The sequence below is a fragment of the Oncorhynchus clarkii genome, chromosome 29 (genome assembly GCF_045791955.1).
Source record: "Oncorhynchus clarkii lewisi isolate Uvic-CL-2024 chromosome 29, UVic_Ocla_1.0, whole genome shotgun sequence".
In the NCBI taxonomy this organism is placed as follows: Eukaryota; Metazoa; Chordata; class Actinopteri; order Salmoniformes; family Salmonidae; genus Oncorhynchus; species Oncorhynchus clarkii.
Window position 1 is genome coordinate 3048083 of NC_092175.1, and position 18050 is coordinate 3066132.

Here is an 18050-nt window from a genome sequence, read left to right on the forward strand (position 1 = left end):
TGCAATAGACTAGAAACATGATTTAAGTAGTTAAAGGCTGATTTGTACTTCATACATACAGAAAGAGAATTTAAAAAACAGTACACTACACTTCCTATGCATCATGTAAATACTCTATAATCGGTTCATCTCAATATCAAATTTCCTTAATTTGCATTGATCTGAGGACACAGGATAGCTGTAGTATTTCATCAAATGAGAGATTTCATTTCAACCAGTAGACAATGTGAAACATTTTATTGAAAGTGAATTATCCAAGTGTTATAAATGCATAATACATGCATTATAAATATTATAATTGTAATTTATTATAAATACAAGTAAAATCTGTACTTCAATGCACATCTGGTGTGCATTATAAAAACAGGAAGAAAGAGGTGTGAGAGTGTAAAAGAACGAAAGGGAAAGAGGTAAGACCAGAGGAGCACAGCATATGATTCATGAATTACAGTGCTACCCTAATTTTCTCTCAGTTCATCACAATTACATAAGTGTCTGTACCGGTGTCGCCTAATCAGCCTTGATCCCCCAGTTGGCCTGAAGGTTAGGAGACACCACTAGAGATCGCACCTGTACTACCATTACTGTACCTCAATTGCGCCTCGCAATGTTGGTCAAAGTGCCATAGGGGACTTCGCTGCGGTCACTTGTCTTTCGCTGCCATTTTTCCAACTGTTAACGACGATAACGTAGTACTGGAGAGTCGACTCCAAAATAATTGATTCCTCAATTCCTTGCACGTCGACTCCCGGTGTCAACTCCCATTTCTGAGTGTCAAGACTAGAGGTTGACCGATTAATCGGAATGGCCGATTAATTAGAGTTTTCATAACAATCAGAAATCGATAATTTTGGACGCCGATATTGCCGATTATTATTTATTTATTTTTACACCTTTATTTAATCTTTATCAATGACGGCCTAGGAACGGTGGGTTAACTGCCTTGTTCGACGGATTTTTACCTTGTCAGCTCAGGGATTCAATCTTTCAACCTTACGATGAACTAGTCCAACGCTCTAACCACCTGCCCCATGAGGAGCCCGCCTGTTATGCGAATGCAGTAAGAAGCCAAGGTAAGTTGCTGGCTAGCATTAACTTAACTGCTGGCTAGCATTAACTGGCTAGTATTAACTTAAGGGGGCTGAATAATTTGGCACGCCCAATTTTTCAGTTTTTGATTTGTTAAAAAAGTTTGAAATATCCAATAAATGTCGTTCCACTTCATGATTGTGTCCCACTTGTTGTTGATTCTTCACAAAAAAATACAGTTTTATATCTTTATGTTTGAAGCCTGAAATGTGGCAAAAGGTCGCAAAGTTCAAGGGGGCCGAATACTTTCGCAAGGCACTGTAAAACAATCCCGCACACCCAGCAGGGCTGGCTAATAAAGCCCAACTAATAAACCTAATTAACAACAGGTGTAACTAATAAACAGACAAGGAGGGGGAGGAAAAGATCAGTGGCAGCTAGTAGGCCGGTGACGACGACCGCCGAGCGCCACCCAAACATGAAGGGGAGCCACCTTCGGTAGGAGTCGTGACAGATCCTCCTGGATGATGTATTTTGGGAGAGAGTGGTAAGCAGCCTGAAACCAAAAGCAGTAGCCATTGCACAGATTGGGGGAGACAATGCCATCCTGTCTGATGTCCAGACTCTACTTCCAGATGTAAGAGAAGAAATCCATACTGCCCTGCTCACTTCACTGTTGCTCCAGAGGAAACCGCAGTTCTGAAATACCTCAAAAAGCGTGAAGACTTCTGCCTGAAGCCCATACATGCCGCAGCGTACATGTTGGACCCCAAGTATGCTTGCAAGCGCATCCTGTCTGGTGCAGAGGTCAACAAGCCCTATCGTGTCATCACTACTGTGTCTCGCCACCTTTGCCTGGATGAGGGCAAGGTTCTTGGCAGTCTGGCGACGTACAGTTGCAAGCAAGGGCTTTGGGATGGAGATGCAATATGCCAGTCGTGCCAACATATGTCATCAGCCACCTGGTGGAAGGGACTTTGTGGATCTGAGGCTCTTTCCCATGTTGCCTCCATCATACATACAGTACACACACACACACACACACACACACACACACACACACACACACACACACACACACACACACACACACACACACACACACACACACACACACACACACACACAATGCAAAAAACATCTACATTTAAATGTTATTAATATAAATTTTCATATATTTCCGTTAATTTCCATATATTCCCACGGAAAGTTTCCACCTCTGAATATTAACTAAAATGGCCAACCCTACGCGTGAGTTTCAAATATCTCTAACGGTCGTCCCCAGCGTGAGTTTTTTTTATGCGTGTGATGTCAGAAAGCACTCACTGTTCCAAAATGTGATTATTACACCACAGGACAGTTAACCCGCGGTGCCCTCAAACCAAAACATACTGCCTGCTAATTGTCTATAGGCTATATTTCAACTTGTTCATTTCAAATTATTTTCGAACAAGTTGTATGTTTTAACAGTGTGAATTGAGGTGTGTTCAGCCTCCTCATTAATTCACATAGAAGTAGCCTCTTCCCCTGTTGCGGACAATTTATGTTTGAGGCTTTACTGAGCCAGACAAACGTCTCTCTTCGAGGAGAGCCCAAGCACTTTCCCAGTGTTTCCGCAGATCAAGTATGCAGACATTGTGCAGTCTTGAACAAACTTTTCCCCCGGCACATTTTCTGGCTGGGGCTCGCATTGCCTTCATTGTTGTTTTCCTTACATTAACAACTGTGGGCATGTGTGCTATGCAAGGGCCGTGGCTTTTATGGCACGATGGGTAATGATGCTTCGTGGGTGTGAGTTGTGGATGTGTGCAGAGGGTCCCTGGTTCAAGGCGAGGAGAGGGACAGAAGCAAAACTGTTAAATTTTATGCCGTGACCCTGGTTGCTGTGGAAAAGGAGGAGGTCGAAAGGGCGTGAGTGTAACCGATGTGAAATGGCTAGCTAGTTAGCAGTGGTGCGCGCTAATAGTGTTTCAATCGGTGACATCACTCGCTCTGAGACCTTGAAGTAGTTGTTCCCCTTGCTCTGCAAGGGCCGCGGCTTTTGTGGAGCGATGGGTAACGATGCTTCGAAGGTGGCTGTTGTCGATGTGTGCACAGGGTCCCTGGTTTGGGGCAAGGAGAGGGACGGAAGCTATACTTTAACACATTGTAGTGCTGAGCTGCCCGAGTGTGATTTCGGACAAGATAGGTTGCCTTGAGTCAGACAGTTCATTGTTGTAGTAGGCGCACGGTGCAGCACGACATAACCCAGCTGTCAATGAAAACAAAAGTAATTCCAGCAATGTTGATGTTAACATAGTTCTGCCTTCACACTTCATCCTGTTCTTCCACCTCCCCATGTGAAAGTCCAATTTAATTCCAATTAAATAGCGATTGAGATCAGAGCACCTGTACATTCAGCACTAATTCAAGCTTCGTTACCAGCTCGGATTCTACTATCGGTTGCACCATGCTTTGGGTAATATAATTGACAAGTAATCCAACCAATGCGGAGAGCCCTATTAAGAGATACTTTTTTAGATTTGTATTTGTAGAGAAATTGCTCATTTATTGCGTACCTAAACAGTTTACACTTTGTGTTTTTTTACTGAGTGGCTTAGAGTAGGGTTTCTCCAACTCTTATCAGGGATCACTAGATATTTCACGTCTTTGTTGTAATCGAGCCCTAAATTGGCACACTTTATTCTACTCCTCACCAAACCCTTGATAGTCCAACAAGCGGCTAAGCGATTTTTTGGGGGGCTTTTGTGATAGAGGCAACAAATATCACATACAGCTAGGGCATGTCTAAGTATTTTTGGTTATAGTGTCTTTGCAGATGTTGTCCATTACCCCCTTGGCGGCCATATCAATCAACTCCATGGGACCATATTGGTCAGAAGTCGCATGGCCGTATCTCCATAAAAAAAGTAGCCTACATACAGCCCAATGATGGAAAACACAATCAAAATTAAAAAGTTAATTCAGCCTCTTTTACTGCCTTTAAAAAAACATAGCTGATATGGCTGACTTGCTTAAACAAATGTGGTTTCTACTGATAATTGAGATGTACAAACTATGGCATAAGGGAACGATGAGCGGATGAGGCCATCTGTAATTTTGATGAAGACATTAATGAGCGAGCTAAGACGGACATAGTTAACTTCTTGTTCAGCACTTTTTAAATGTACAGCGACAGAATTCAGAACACGGGTTGTTCTAAAAGGATTCTCCCTGTACACTAAGTCAGAACCGTAGGATAAATACAGGGGCCATATAAGCAGACAATGAAAGCTCTTACAATATTCGATCATGACATTTCTTTTAAAACAGGCTATAGGCTACATATGCACCACCAATTCAGAACAGTAGGCTAAGTTATGAGAGGAAAGAGACCAAATTATTAGGGTGAGGCACATAGTGGCTTGCGAAAATATTCACCCCCTTGGCATTTTTCCTATTTTGTTGCCTTACAACCTGGAATTAAAGTTTGTATCATTTGATTTATACAACATGCCTACCACTTTGAAGATGCAAAATATGTTTTATTGTGGAAAAAAACACAAAAAACTTGAGCATGCATAACTATTCACTAGTCTGCCACATGCCTTTTGGCGAACACCAAACGTGTTTGCTTATTTATTCTTTAATTAAGCAAAGGCCACTTGTCCGTAAAGCCCAGCTCTGTGGAGTGTACTGCTTAAAGTGGTCCAATCTCCGCTGTGGAACTTTGAAGCTCCTTCAGGGTTATCTTTGGTCTCTTTGTTGCCTCTCTGATTAATGCCCTCCTTTCCTGGTCCGTGAGTTTTAGTGGGCGGCCCTCTCTTGGCAGGTTTGTTGTGGTGGTATATTCATTCCATTTTTTAATAATGGATTTAATGGTGCTCCGTGGGATGCTCAAAGTTTCAGATATTATTTTATAACCCAACCCTGATCTGTACTTCTCCACAGCTTTGTCCCTGACCTGTTTGGAGCGCTCCTTGGTCTTGAGGGTGCCGCTTGTTTGGTGGTGCCCCTTGCTTTGTAGACTCTGGGGCCTTTCAAAACAGGTGTATGTATACTGAGATCATGTGACAGATCATGTGACACTTAGATTGCACACAGGTGGACTTTATTTAACTAATGTGACTTCTGAAGGTAATTGGTTGCACCAGATCTTATTTATCACTTATGCCCTGACCAAGGCACTTCGCCCCCGATTTCTCAGTTTGGTTGGATGGCCAGCTCTAGGTGATTCCAAACTTCTTCCATTTAAGAATGATGGAGGCCACTGTGTTTTGAGGGACCTTCAATGCTGCAGAAATGTTGTGGTACCCTTCCCCAGATCTGTGCATTGACACAATCCTGTCTCTACACACAATTCCTTTGGCATCATGGCTTGGTTTTTGCTCTGACTTGCACTGTCTTTATTATTATTATTATTATTTTAACGTTATTTAACTAGGCAAATCGGTTAAGAGCAAATTGTTATTTACAATGACTGCCTACGAAAAGGCAAAGGGCCTCCTGCGGGGATGGGGGCTGGGATTAAAAATACAAAATTAAATACAAATATATTACAAAACACACATCACGACAAGAGAGACAACACTACATAAAGAGAGACATAGACAACATGACAACAAACATGGTAGCAACACATGAAAACACAACATGGTAGCAACACAATATGGCAGCAAAACAACATGGTAGCAGGCCAAAGCATGGCGCAAAACATTATTGGGCAAAGACAAAAAAAGGGCAAGGAGGTAGAGACAACAATACATCATGCAAAGCAGCCACAACTGTCAGTAAGAGTGTCCATAATTGAGCATTTGAATGAAGAGATGGAGATAAAACTGTCCAGTTTGAGTGTTTGTTGCAGCTCGTTCCAGTCGCTAGCTGCAGCGAACTGAAAAGATGACCGACCCAGAGATCTGTGTGCTTTGGGGACCTTTAACAGAATGTGACTGGCAGAACGGGTGTTGTATGTGGAGGATGAGGGCTACAGTAGGTATATCAGATAGGGGGAGTGAGGCCTAAGAGGGTTTTATAAATAAGCATCAACCGGGGGTATACAGAGATGACCTGTTTACAGAGTAGTATAGAGTGCAGTGATGTGTGCTATAAGGTGCATTGGTGGAAAATCAGATGGCCGAATGGTAAAGAACATTTAGCCCCTCGAGAGCACCCTTACCTGCCGATCTATAAATGATGTCTCCTTAGTCTAGCATGGGTAGGAAGGTCATCTGAATCAGGATTAGTTTGGCAGCTGGGGTCAAAGAGGAGCAATTACGATCAAGGAAACCAAGTCTAGATGTAACCTTAGTCTGCAGCTTTATATGTGCTGAGAGAAGGAAAATACACCATCTAGCCTCCTGAGGAATTGAATGAGGTGACTAACTCAAGCTCTAAACCCTCAGAGGTAGTAATCACACCGGGGGGAGAGGGGCATTCAGAGAAAGCTTGTTGGAGACTAAGAAAGCATTGTTGGAGACGTTTAACACAAAATCCGGGGAGGGGCCAGCTAAGTATGAGACTGTAACATCTGCATATAAATGGATGAGAGAGCTTCCTACTGCTCGAGCTATGTTGATGTAATTTGAGAAGAGCGTGGGACCTATGATCGAGCCTTGGAGTACCCCCTTGATGACAGGCAGTGTCTGAGACAGCAGATGTTCTGACTTAATACACTACTCTTTGAGAGAGGTAGTTAGCAAACCAGGCCAAAGACCCCTTAGAGACACCAATAATCCTTAGCCGGCCAACAAGAATGGAATGGTCTACCATATCAAAAGCTTTGGCCAAGTCAATAAAAATAGCAGCACAACATTGCTTAGAATCAAGGGCAATAGTGACATCATTTCGGACCTTTTAAGTTTGCAGTGACACATCCATAACCTGAGCGGAAACCAGATTGCGTACCCGGGAGAATACTATAAAAGTCAATAAAGCCAGTCAGTTTATTTATTGACAAGTTTTTCCAACACTTGATAAACAGGGCAAAATAGAAATAGGCCTATAACAGTTAGGATCATCTTGATCTCCCCCTTTAAAGAAAGCATCCCACCGTAGCTGCCTTCCAAGCAATGGGAACCTCCCCAGAGAGGAGAGACAGGTTAAAAAGGTCAGAGATAACATTGGCGATGATAGGGGCAGGTCTAAACCATCTGACCCAGATGTCGTTTTGGGGTCAAGTTTAAGGAGCTCCTTTAGCACCTCGGACTCAGTGACCTCCTGCAGGGAGAACCTATGTAGCGGGGCAGGGGAAAAAGAGGGAGGAGCATCGGGGATAGTTGCATTACACGGAACCCAAACCGGCTGCGCGAGTGCGCCATCGTGCACCATCGTACATACATTTATTTTGTCCCCCTACACATTTATGGCAATTTAGATAGTTAGCTTGCACTTGCTAGCTAATTTGTCCTATTTAGCTAGCTTGCTGTTGCTAGCTAATTTGTCCTATTTAGCTAGCTTGCTGTTGCTAGCTAATTTGTCCTGGGATATAAACACTGAGTTGTTATTTTACCTGAAATGCACAAGGACCTCTACTCCGACAATTAATCCACACATAAAACGGTCAACCGAATAGATTCTAGTCATCTCTCCTCCTCCCAGGCTTTTTCATCTTTGAACTTATATGGTGATTGGCATCTAAACTTTCATAGTATTACTACACCGATCGGCAAAACAGTTTGTCTTTCAATCACCCACGTGGGTATAACCAATGAGGAGATGGCACGTGGGTACCTGCTTCTATAAACCGATGAGGAGATGGGAGATGCAGGACTTGCAGCGCGATCTGCATCAGAAATAGGATTGAGTTCTATTTTAGCCCTTGGCAACGCAGACGCTTATTGACGCGCACGAGCAGTGTGGGTGCAATAATTGAATAACATAGATTTCTACATTTATTTTGCTACGCTCGTGCACATGACGCGAGCAGTGTGGTCAGCCTATTAGAAGGGGTGGGAGATGAGGAAATGTTTGAAGGGCAAGGAGGCATGGCAGTGTCAAATAGGAATCCTGACTTAATGAAGTGGTGATTAAAGAGCTCAGTCAGGTGCTTCTTGTCAGTAACAACCACATCATCAACATTAAGGGACATGGGCAGCTGTGAGGAGGAGGGTTTATTCTCCAGGTCTTTAACCGTTTTCCAGAACTTCTTGGGGTTAGACCCACAGAGAGAGAACTGCTCCTTAAAGTAACTAACTTTGGTCTTCCAGATAGCCTGAGTACACTTATTTCTCATTTGCCTGAACGATAGCCAGTCAGCCTTAGTATACGTGTGCCGAGCCTTTCGCCAAATGCAATTCTTGAGGTGGAGTAACTCTGCCAGATCACAGTCGAACCAGGGGCTCAACCTGTTATTAATTCTCATTTTCTTTATTGGGGCGTGTTTGTTAACAATACCACTGAAAATAAAAATGAAGGTCCAAGCGTCTGACAGAGGGGATCAAGCTGATTCTATACCAATTTACAGAGGCCAGGTCATCAAGGAAGGCTTGCTCATTAAAGTTTTTTAGCAAGCATCTATGACAAATCAGGAAAGGTCGTTTCACTGAGCAGCCATTACGAACACAGGCTGTAAAACAGTGATCACTAAGGTCATTACAGAAAACACCAGACTGATACTTATCAGGATTATTTGTAAGGATAACATCAAGGAGAGTAGCCTTTTCTGAGTGTTTAGAGTCATATCTTGTGGGATTGGTAATAATCTGAGAAAGATTTAGGGAGTAACATTGCTTTAGGTCAGGCACCTTAAGTATGTCCCAGTTTAGGTCACCTAGCAGGACAAATTCAGACTTAGTGTAAGGGGCTAGGAGAGCGCTTAGGGCATTTAGGGTACAGGCCGATGCTGATGACGGCCGACAACACCCAGCATCAATCAAATCTAGACTGTGGGACCTTAAATAGACAGCTGTGTGCCTTTCCAAATCATGTCCAAACAATTGAATTTACCAGAGGGGAACTCCAATCAAGTTGAAACATCTCAAGGATGATCAATGGAAACAGGATGCACCTGAGCTCAATTTTGAGTCTCATAGCAAAGGGTCTGAATACTTATGTAAAAAGGTATGTTTTTTATGTTTAACACATTTGCAAAATTTCGAAAACATACACAGCATGTTTGATGAAATTGGCCTGATCACGGTGCTGTGCCAAATCAAGGATATATGTAAATCATCTTTGTACCCAAACTCATTATGTGAACATTAGCACCTTGCTCAGGTGTATCCCCTCGAACATGAGGGTACATTTGGCTCCTTTAATATCGGTTCTTGAAGAAATCTTTCAAATGTTCATCCTATTAGTAACAACAACAAAAAATATAGGCTACGGTTGTTTTACACCACTTCATGCTTTGGTTGTCACTTTAATCTTTCGACTGTCGGTCTGGGTTCTTGCATCCATAGGCATATAGTTCGGTCAATGAGTGCATTTAAGAGAATCCGTTTGGATTGCAAGATGATTTGTAGATCAGTAATTCTGCAGTCAGACTAAAATGGAGTATCAAAACGCAATATATGAATTTGAGTGCTAACTTATGCTACATTTTCCCAACAGCCCCATTACTCAACTTCACAGCCAACCAGAGGAAAAGCATCAATTGAACTAGGGAGGAATAGCGAAGGCCTATAGACAAACACAAAATCAGGGGTGTGTTCAGTTCAACGTTTGCTACGTTGCGTGACAGTTTGTACTGAATTACGTGTTTCCCCAAAACGCTGTGCGTCGTTCAACAACAGCTTTTGGGGTACATTTGCTCCCATTTGGTGGGTGTGGCGAGGTGTGACCTGATCAATTTGGATGTGACGATTTGAAATCGCAAAACTCTTGCAGTACCCCAAACACTTTCTCCCTCTGGGCCACCACTGTTTCTGTTAAATTCAACTTTGCACACCGTTCTGTCGTACTGAACACGCCTCAGGGTTGTGCCTTTCATTCCATTAGTTGGCCACAAAAATCAAAATGTATTAAGTTTGATGACTAGAATAATTTAGAATGACAATGGTGTACTACTGTATACTGCACTATCCAGGGCTGGGTAGGTTACTTTCTAAATGTAATCTGCTAAAGTTACTCGTTACCTGTCCAAAATTGTAATCAGTAACGTAACTTTGGGATTACAACCTCAGTAACGTTATCTGATTACTTTCCATTACTTTTGGATGACTTTCCTCTTGAGGCATTAGAAGACTACAAAAAGGATCCATGAAACGCTTGTATCATCATAGTGGTCTCTGACTTGTAGTCAGACTTGCTCAGGTGCAACGAACTTAAACTTGTACCTTTTTTCAATGCTGCATTGAAGGTAGTTGAGAAAACAGAGTGGTGTCATTTTTTTTCTTCTCCTTTCTGAATTTAAAAGTAATCCAATAAGTAATCCAGTTTGTAAAATAATCTAATCTGATTACAATTCGTTTTTTTGTGATTGGTTTGCATGTAACTGATTAAATGTAATCCGTTACTGTTACTGGCAGCAGTACTCTTATTGTGAAGGATTAAAAATATATATTTGACTCGGAAGTGACGACAGGTGCCGCTGGCTTCACCTGAGTGAAAATAATTTAGGCAACACTATTGCGTGTCTAACGAGTTAGCTAGGTACATGGTGGTGAAATAATGTGTGTAACACTGGCAGATAATATTATCTAGACAAATTACAATCAGAACACCGTTAGCGAAGACGGTGGTTGCTAGATAGCAGGAGAACCGATCCAGAGCAAGTACCCTGTACTTGGCTCGCGTTGACGCAACAGCGCTGTGTGTAGGACTAGCTTTAGCTTGCTAGCTACTATTTCTGATGGCGAAAAACACTCTTTCGTCGCGATTCAGGAAACTCGACATAGATGAATTTGATGAGAACAAATTCGTTGATGACCACGATGAGGCTGTCGATAATCAGGGACCGGACGGCACGGAGATAGACAACCTCATCAGGATATATCCTTTGCGTTCATGCCCCCATGTTCGTTAGCTAAATGTGCTAGCTAGCTTGCTAACAGCCGATGTGATTTGATAATGGATTTTGTTTTCAACTCAAATCAAAATGCTCATTTAATTTCTGCTCGTGTTGACATGTATCTTGCTATGTAGTTAGCTGATGTTATGCAACTATATCGGTTTAGGTTGTTAGTTAGCCAATGCCTGGAGGATATCCCTGGCTGAACTATCCTAGCGCTGGTCCAGACCAGGGCGCCCTCCAGAGCTATCGGAACCCGAGACTCTAGCTACTCGTTAGCTAGGTAACTTAGTTATGTCTAAACATAGTTGTCTATAGCTAGCATGCAAAGCACCAGCAGCTGCTGCACTGTTAATGAGGGAATCACTATGCCGTTTGATTTGGGTGAGACAGGAGTTGCAGGGTGTCAGGAGGTTCTTCATGGCCCTCTTATGAGGGATGTTTATTTCGAGTGAGCCACATTCAGGGCAATGACACCAGTAGAGGATTTGCTTGAGGCTATTGTTAGCTATTGTTCCTCACATTGTGAGGAACAATAGCTATCTCTCTGCGTTTCATTCTCGGTGTGTCATCTTTCTCCATTTGAGGAGGTACCACTCTGGTCAGGTGAGCTGGAACCGGCTGTGTATGATCAGACACCTCTGGGAGCTCTTGAAATGGATCTCACATTAGATAGTGGCAATGGCATCAACACCCTCTGATGTCGGTCAGCTTCTCACTAGCCGGCTACCACCTGGCTACTCAACCCTGCACCTTTAGAGGCTGCTGCCCTGTATACATGGAATCACTGGCCACTGTTTACATACTGCTTTACTCATCCCATATGTATATACTGTACTCTATTCTACTGTATTTTAGTCAATGCCACTGACATTGCTCGTCCCAATATTTTTAGTTTTTTACTATGTGAATTGTTAGATACTACTGCACTGTTGGAGCTAGGAACACAACCACTTAGCTACTGCTAAAACTACTAAATATGTGTTTGATTAATACAATTTGATTTGGTGAAAATAATATCTGAGCATCGTAGCACCATTAGCTGCAAAAACTTGACGTACCCAGTTGCAGCCCACTTTTTGGAAGCAAACCACTCCATTTCGTCCCCTCGGTATATCGGCATTGAACACAACCTTCCCTAGGAGAAGGGTTGACCTTGACAATTCATTAAAATGAGATGCCACCTGGATCTTTCATTTAAAGACCCTTGCTCCCTTTAGTCTCAATGTAGACTTTTAATCTGAAGCCATTCTTCTTCTTCTTATATTTTTGCTATCCATTGTAAATGTTTGTTTCTATGATTAAATGATGTTTGCTTTTTTTTTCTTCCATTTCTGTAAATCAACCAATGAAATCAAGCCACACCCGGCTATGATTGCAGGCACCTGTGTGTCTTTTAAATGTATATCAATTAGTGACCAGCATTAGGTTGCCCATATACCCTGATGAAGACCGCTTGTCTGTCAAAACATTGGTTCTGAAATGATTGCATCTGAGCGCCCAGTGAGGCTCTCCTTTTCTTACTCCGTTAGCCAGCACCCCGCCTAAACAGGTGTGTGTTTCTTTTGCCTCTGGTGGCAGGGGGGGGGGGGAGTGGAGAAGTACAATGTTCCTGCCCTTCAAACCTATTTAGGATATGGCAATAGACGGTGTTAAGTTCCTTAACCGACTAATGCACAGGAGACACGATGACAGCTTTTCAGCTTGCTCTGCGGAACCCTCCTCTCAACACTAAGAATCCAGCAATAAAGGTGAGGGGCCAAGACTTTCATCTGAAATTCATGTAACTTTGTGGGAAGGTACACGATATATACAAAAGTATGTGGACATCCCTTCAAATGAGTTTATTCGGCTATTTCAGCCACACCCGTTGCTGACAGGTGTATGAAATTAAGCCCACAGCCATGCAATCGACCTTAGAAAACATTGGCATTGGAAAAGCATTACTCAAGAGCTCAATAACTTTCAATGTGGCACTGTCATAGGATGCCACCATTCCAACAAGTCAGTTCGTCAAACTTCTGCCCTGCTGGAGCTGCCCCGGTCAACTGTAAGTGCTGTTATTGTGAAGTGGAAACGTCTAGGAGCAACAACGGCTCAGCCGCGAAGTGGTAGGCCACACAAGCACACAGAACAGAACTGCTGAGTGCTGTAGTGCGTAAAAATCATCTGACCTCCGTTTCAACACTCACTACAGAGTTCCAAACACAAATCAAATTGTATTAGTCACATGTGCCGAATACAACTGGTATGAAGAGTGAAATGTTTACTTACGAGCCCCCCAACCAACAATGCAGTTTCAATAAATACGGACAAGAGTAAGAGAAAAGTAACAAGTAATTAAAGAGCAGCAGTAAAACAACAATAGCGAGACTATTTATAGGGGGGTACCGGTACAGAGTCAATGTGCGGGGGCACCGGTTATTTGAGGTGGTATGTACATGTAGGCAGAGTTATTGAAGTGACTATGCATAGATGATAACAGAGTAGCAGTGGTGTAAAGAGGGGTGGTGGTGCATATAGTCTGGGTGGCCATTTGATTAGATGTTCAGGAGTCTTATGGCTTGGGGATAGAAGCTGTTTAGAAGCCTCTTAGACCTATACTTGGCGCTCCGGTAGCAGAGAGAACAGTCTATGATTAGGGTGGCTGGTGTCAATTGACAATTTTTAGGGCCTTCCTCTGACACAGCCTGGTATAGAGGTCCTGGATGGTAGGAAGCTTGGCCCCAGTGATGTACTGGGCCATTCGCACAACCCTCTGTAGTGCCTTGCGGTGGGAGGCCGCGCAGTTGCCATACCAGGCAGTGATGCTCTCGATGGTGCTTCTGGAAGCAAGTTTGTCTGGAGCTTCTTGAAATGGGTTTCCATGGCCGAGCAGCTAAGATCGCCAAGCGTCGGCTGGAGTGATGTAAAGCTCGTTGCCATTGGACTATGGAGCAGTGGAAACTTTTTTTTCTTTTCCGAAGGACAAATCTGGGTTTGGTGGATGCCAGGAGAACGCTACCTGCCCAAATGCATAGTGCCAACTGTAAAGTTTGGTGGAGGAGGAATAATGGTCTGGGGCTGTTTACCATGGTTTGGCCTTGGCCCCTTGGTTACAGTGAAGGCTAATCTTAACATTACAGTATATAATGACATTCTAGACAATTCTGTGCTTCCAACTTTGTGGAAACAGTTTGGGTAAGGTCCTTTCCTGTTTCATCATAACAATGCCCCAGTGCACAAGCGTAGGTCCATACAGAAATGGTTTGTCGAGTTTGGTGTGGAAGAACTTGACTGGCCTGCACAGAGCCCTGACCTCAACCCCATTGAACACCTTTGGGATGGTAACTGCGAGCCCAATCACATTAATGCTCGTGGCTGAATGGAAGCAAGTCCCTGCAGCAATGTTCCAACATCTCGTGGAGAGCCTTCCCAGAAGAGTGGAGGCTGTTACAGCAGCAAAAGGGGGGGCAGCTCCATATTTATGCCCATGAGTTTGGAATGAGATGTTTGACGAGCAGGTGTCCACATAGTTTTGGTCATAAAGTGTGCTTGTAGTCTATATTAACATTGGTTTAGAATGCTAGCTCATTGCTGGAGAGGCTTAGCAAGCATCCCAAACACGTTGCCTCTCTTGGGAATCTGCACTGGTGTAAATAACTTTTGTAAACATACTTTCTTGCTGTCTTGTTCTGTCTTTCAGGAAAGGGCTCTGGCAATAGTGCTGAGAGTGTTGACATCATTTAAGTCAAGTGATATTGAGCCAGCCGTCAAGTCTCTTGACAGAAGCGGGGTGGACCTGCTTATGAAGTACATATATAGAGGCTTCGAGAAGCCCTCCGACAATAGCAGTGCCATTCTCCTACAGTGGCACGAAAAGGTGTGAAAGCTATATCTGAACTTGTGCAATCTTTAAACTCTAGTTCATCTAATGTTCATGGAAATATGATGCACAGGAGGCTACTGAGGGGAGTTTGGCTCATAATGGTATCAAACCCAAAACCATGTTCAACCATTACTATGAGCCCGTCCTCCCCAATTAAGGTGCCACCTGTGTTTTATCATTTGTTTCTTCCCCTCTTTCTTCACTCAGGCTTTCGCAGTTGGGGGCTTAGGGTCAATCGTACGAGTTCTGACGGCCCGAAAGACCGTTTGAAGGGAGGGGCTTTATCACGTGGAGTGTCTCGGATGACCACTGGCAAGAGGAGTGACTGCCTTCTGTGGAAGGGAAAGTAGATTATCACAATTTCTTACTGAAAAAACCCTTACACTACATAAGTTAAAGACAAAACACAAAGGGAACATTTATTTTTAGTTTCAAAATGTATGGGATAGCTGTAATTTAGGAAAGGATATGTGTTCATGTATAGGATTATCATTTTTACCCAATCACGAGTTATTTGGTCGTTCTTTGTTGCATTTCTGTTCTAATACCATTGAGAAGCATCAGCATGTTTCTTTGAGGGTGGGGAAAGGAAGGAAAAGAGACATGAACATGGCCGGTCAAAGGAAGGGTGTACATTAAGTGGTACTGTACCTTTATACCAGTGTGTGTGTGTGTGACATTCAGTGTGCTTGCGAGTGTATGTCTGATATGTTGGTGTAGTATTTCATTTTTTTTGTCATTTTTGTACAGACAGAAGTACATTTTAATATAAAGAGATTGAGATTCAATGAATTGGTATGCAGGGTGGGGTATATGGAACAATGGGGGATTTTGTTGTGAAGTGCCTGCTGCAATAAAACTGGAAACAAGTGTCCTTGTCATTTGCCCTCTCTATGGGAGCCAAATTTAGTTGTTTTGACCAATCACAATCGGATATTTTCAGAACTGATTAGTGGGGAAAAAACAGTTGGGCTGGCTGTAAAGTGCCGTGTTGTATATTTAGAATAGTGGTAGTGAATTTGGCTGTGGGACCTGTATTCCTGTTCAGATTGAACACAACCAATGCATGTGTGACGAACTGCTCTTTCCACACTAGGGCTAATATTCTTGTGAATCTACAAACTTTATTTCCAGAGCAAAATCGGTCATCCAAAGAGTATAAATTATTTTTAGTTTGCATATTCTACGAGCAAGCACGAAGCAGAGTATTTTCAGGAACCCAGGCTGCCCTATGCACTTGTGGAGAGGTGTGAGGATTACAATATGGTGAAAATTCCATTTAGTCTACCGGAGGGCGAAGTGGAGCTAGATAAGTGCATAGGGGTCAATTTGGTATTGGGTGTTTGCGTGACAATAGCCCTTAAGTGCAAAATCATGTATATTTGTGAACTGTCAATTTCAGGGTAGGACATCAGGAGGCAAATTTGGTGTAAAAGGTTAAATTTGATTAAATGTGTGAAGTTGTGTTAGCGGCAGTAAACAAAAGAGGAAACAAATTAATGAAAGCTGCCTCCTATGCTTAACCAGAAACATCAAGCTCCAAATTACATCTCACAGCCACCCAGGGGTGGCTAATTTTAACAGATACATAGACATAACTACCATTGTCACAACATGTCTACATAAACCCCTTTGAGAAATATATCAGCTAAACTGAATTATGCTGTCAGCAACAACTGGAGGACTTTTATATTTAGTTTTTCTTGAGAGCAAGAAGAAACTGGTATAAATCATCTCTGTGCCCATCGTTGACTAGTGGCATATAATACATGCTATGGAACAAGATGTGGTTTACCATGTAGCTGTTTAGCACGAAATATCATGCTAAGTGGGGGACATTGACTTAGGGCTCCATTCAAGCAGTATTGCGTAAGTTCAGCGCTACAGCCTGATTTAAAAGCAATCTACGTTAGCGGAGAGCGCATTCACGGTAAACACTGCACACAGTATGTCGGCTCAATCAAAAATGACCTGTACGTTGCTATTGTGCAATCTAACACTTCAGTGATACAGATCAAATAGAGTTCTCACATTGGTTTTGGTTAGAAAACTATCCCTTTACCCTTTACACTCCCAGGTTCTGGAACACATTGCAAATTAAAATCAGTTAACATTTCCGTGGTGTTTGTAAATGAATTCATTATCCGAAACAATATTTCAGTCCAAAAGTATCTTGCCTATGCCTACTGTATTGTTGATTTTATGTATTAAATAAAATGTTTCATTGCTGCTTTGGGACATGTCTCATTTTTAGAGGAGAGTAGTCAAAGCAATAACATTTATTTAATAATCTGTCAGAAGGTTATTAAATAAAGACAATACATTTCACACAAACTAAACAAAAGTCAAACTTTACATTTTCTTAAGGATTGGCCCCCTTTTTTCAATTTTTGCCTAAAATGACATACCCAAATCTAACTGCCTCTTGCAAGGATATGCATATTCTTGGTACTATTTGAAAGGAAACACTTAGAAGTTTGTGGAAATGTGAAAGGAATGTAGGAGAATATAACACAACAGATCTGGTGAAAGATAATACAAAAAAAAAAAAAACGTATTTTGTATTTTTTGGTACAATCATCTTTCAAATGCAAGAGAAAGGCCATCATGTATTATTCCAGCCCAGGTGCAATTTTGATTTTGGCCACTAGATCACAGAAGTGCATGTGCAACGTTTTAGACTGATCCAATTAACCATTTTATTTCTGTTCAAAATGTATCAAGACTACCCAAATGTGCCTATTTGTTTATTAATAACTTTTCATGTTCAAAACTGTGCACTCCTCAGCCAATAGTATTATTTCACTGTAGTAGCTACTGTAAATTGGACAGTGCAGTTAGATTAACAAGAATTTAAGCTTTCTGCCAATTTCAGATATGTCTATGTCCTAGGAAATGTTGTTGTTACTTACAACCTCATGCTAATTGCATTAGCCTACGTTAGCTCAACTGTCCCGCAGGGGAGCCACCAATCCTGAAGAAGTTTTAAAGAGCATTCAAAAAACCTTGCATGCTTTGGTATTTTAGTCACATAACTCATTTTTCCTTCATACTTAATGACATCAAATATAATTGGCAACAAATGGGACAGAACCATTTAAAGGATAAATACAGAATGTCAAACAATGTTTTAACAAGCATCCCTTGGATTTTTCCACATTTTGTTACGTTACAGACTTATTCTTTTTTTCCCCTCAATCTATGCACAATACCCTATAATGACAA

At 42.2% G+C, this 18050-nt stretch overlaps 1 protein-coding gene across 1 annotated transcript; it reads left to right on the plus strand.

Moving 5' to 3' along the window:
• Positions 1-10540: 10540 nt before the first annotated feature.
• Positions 10541-17057, plus strand: LOC139388442 (actin-related protein 2/3 complex subunit 5-like protein). The gene is made up of 4 exons (XM_071135103.1): positions 10541-10938; positions 12636-12708; positions 14643-14819; positions 15033-17057. Exons 1-4 carry the CDS (start codon positions 10799-10801, stop codon positions 15093-15095), a joined length of 453 nt encoding a protein of 150 aa, XP_070991204.1. The 5' UTR covers positions 10541-10798; the 3' UTR covers positions 15096-17057.
• Positions 17058-18050: the final 993 nt, after the last annotated feature.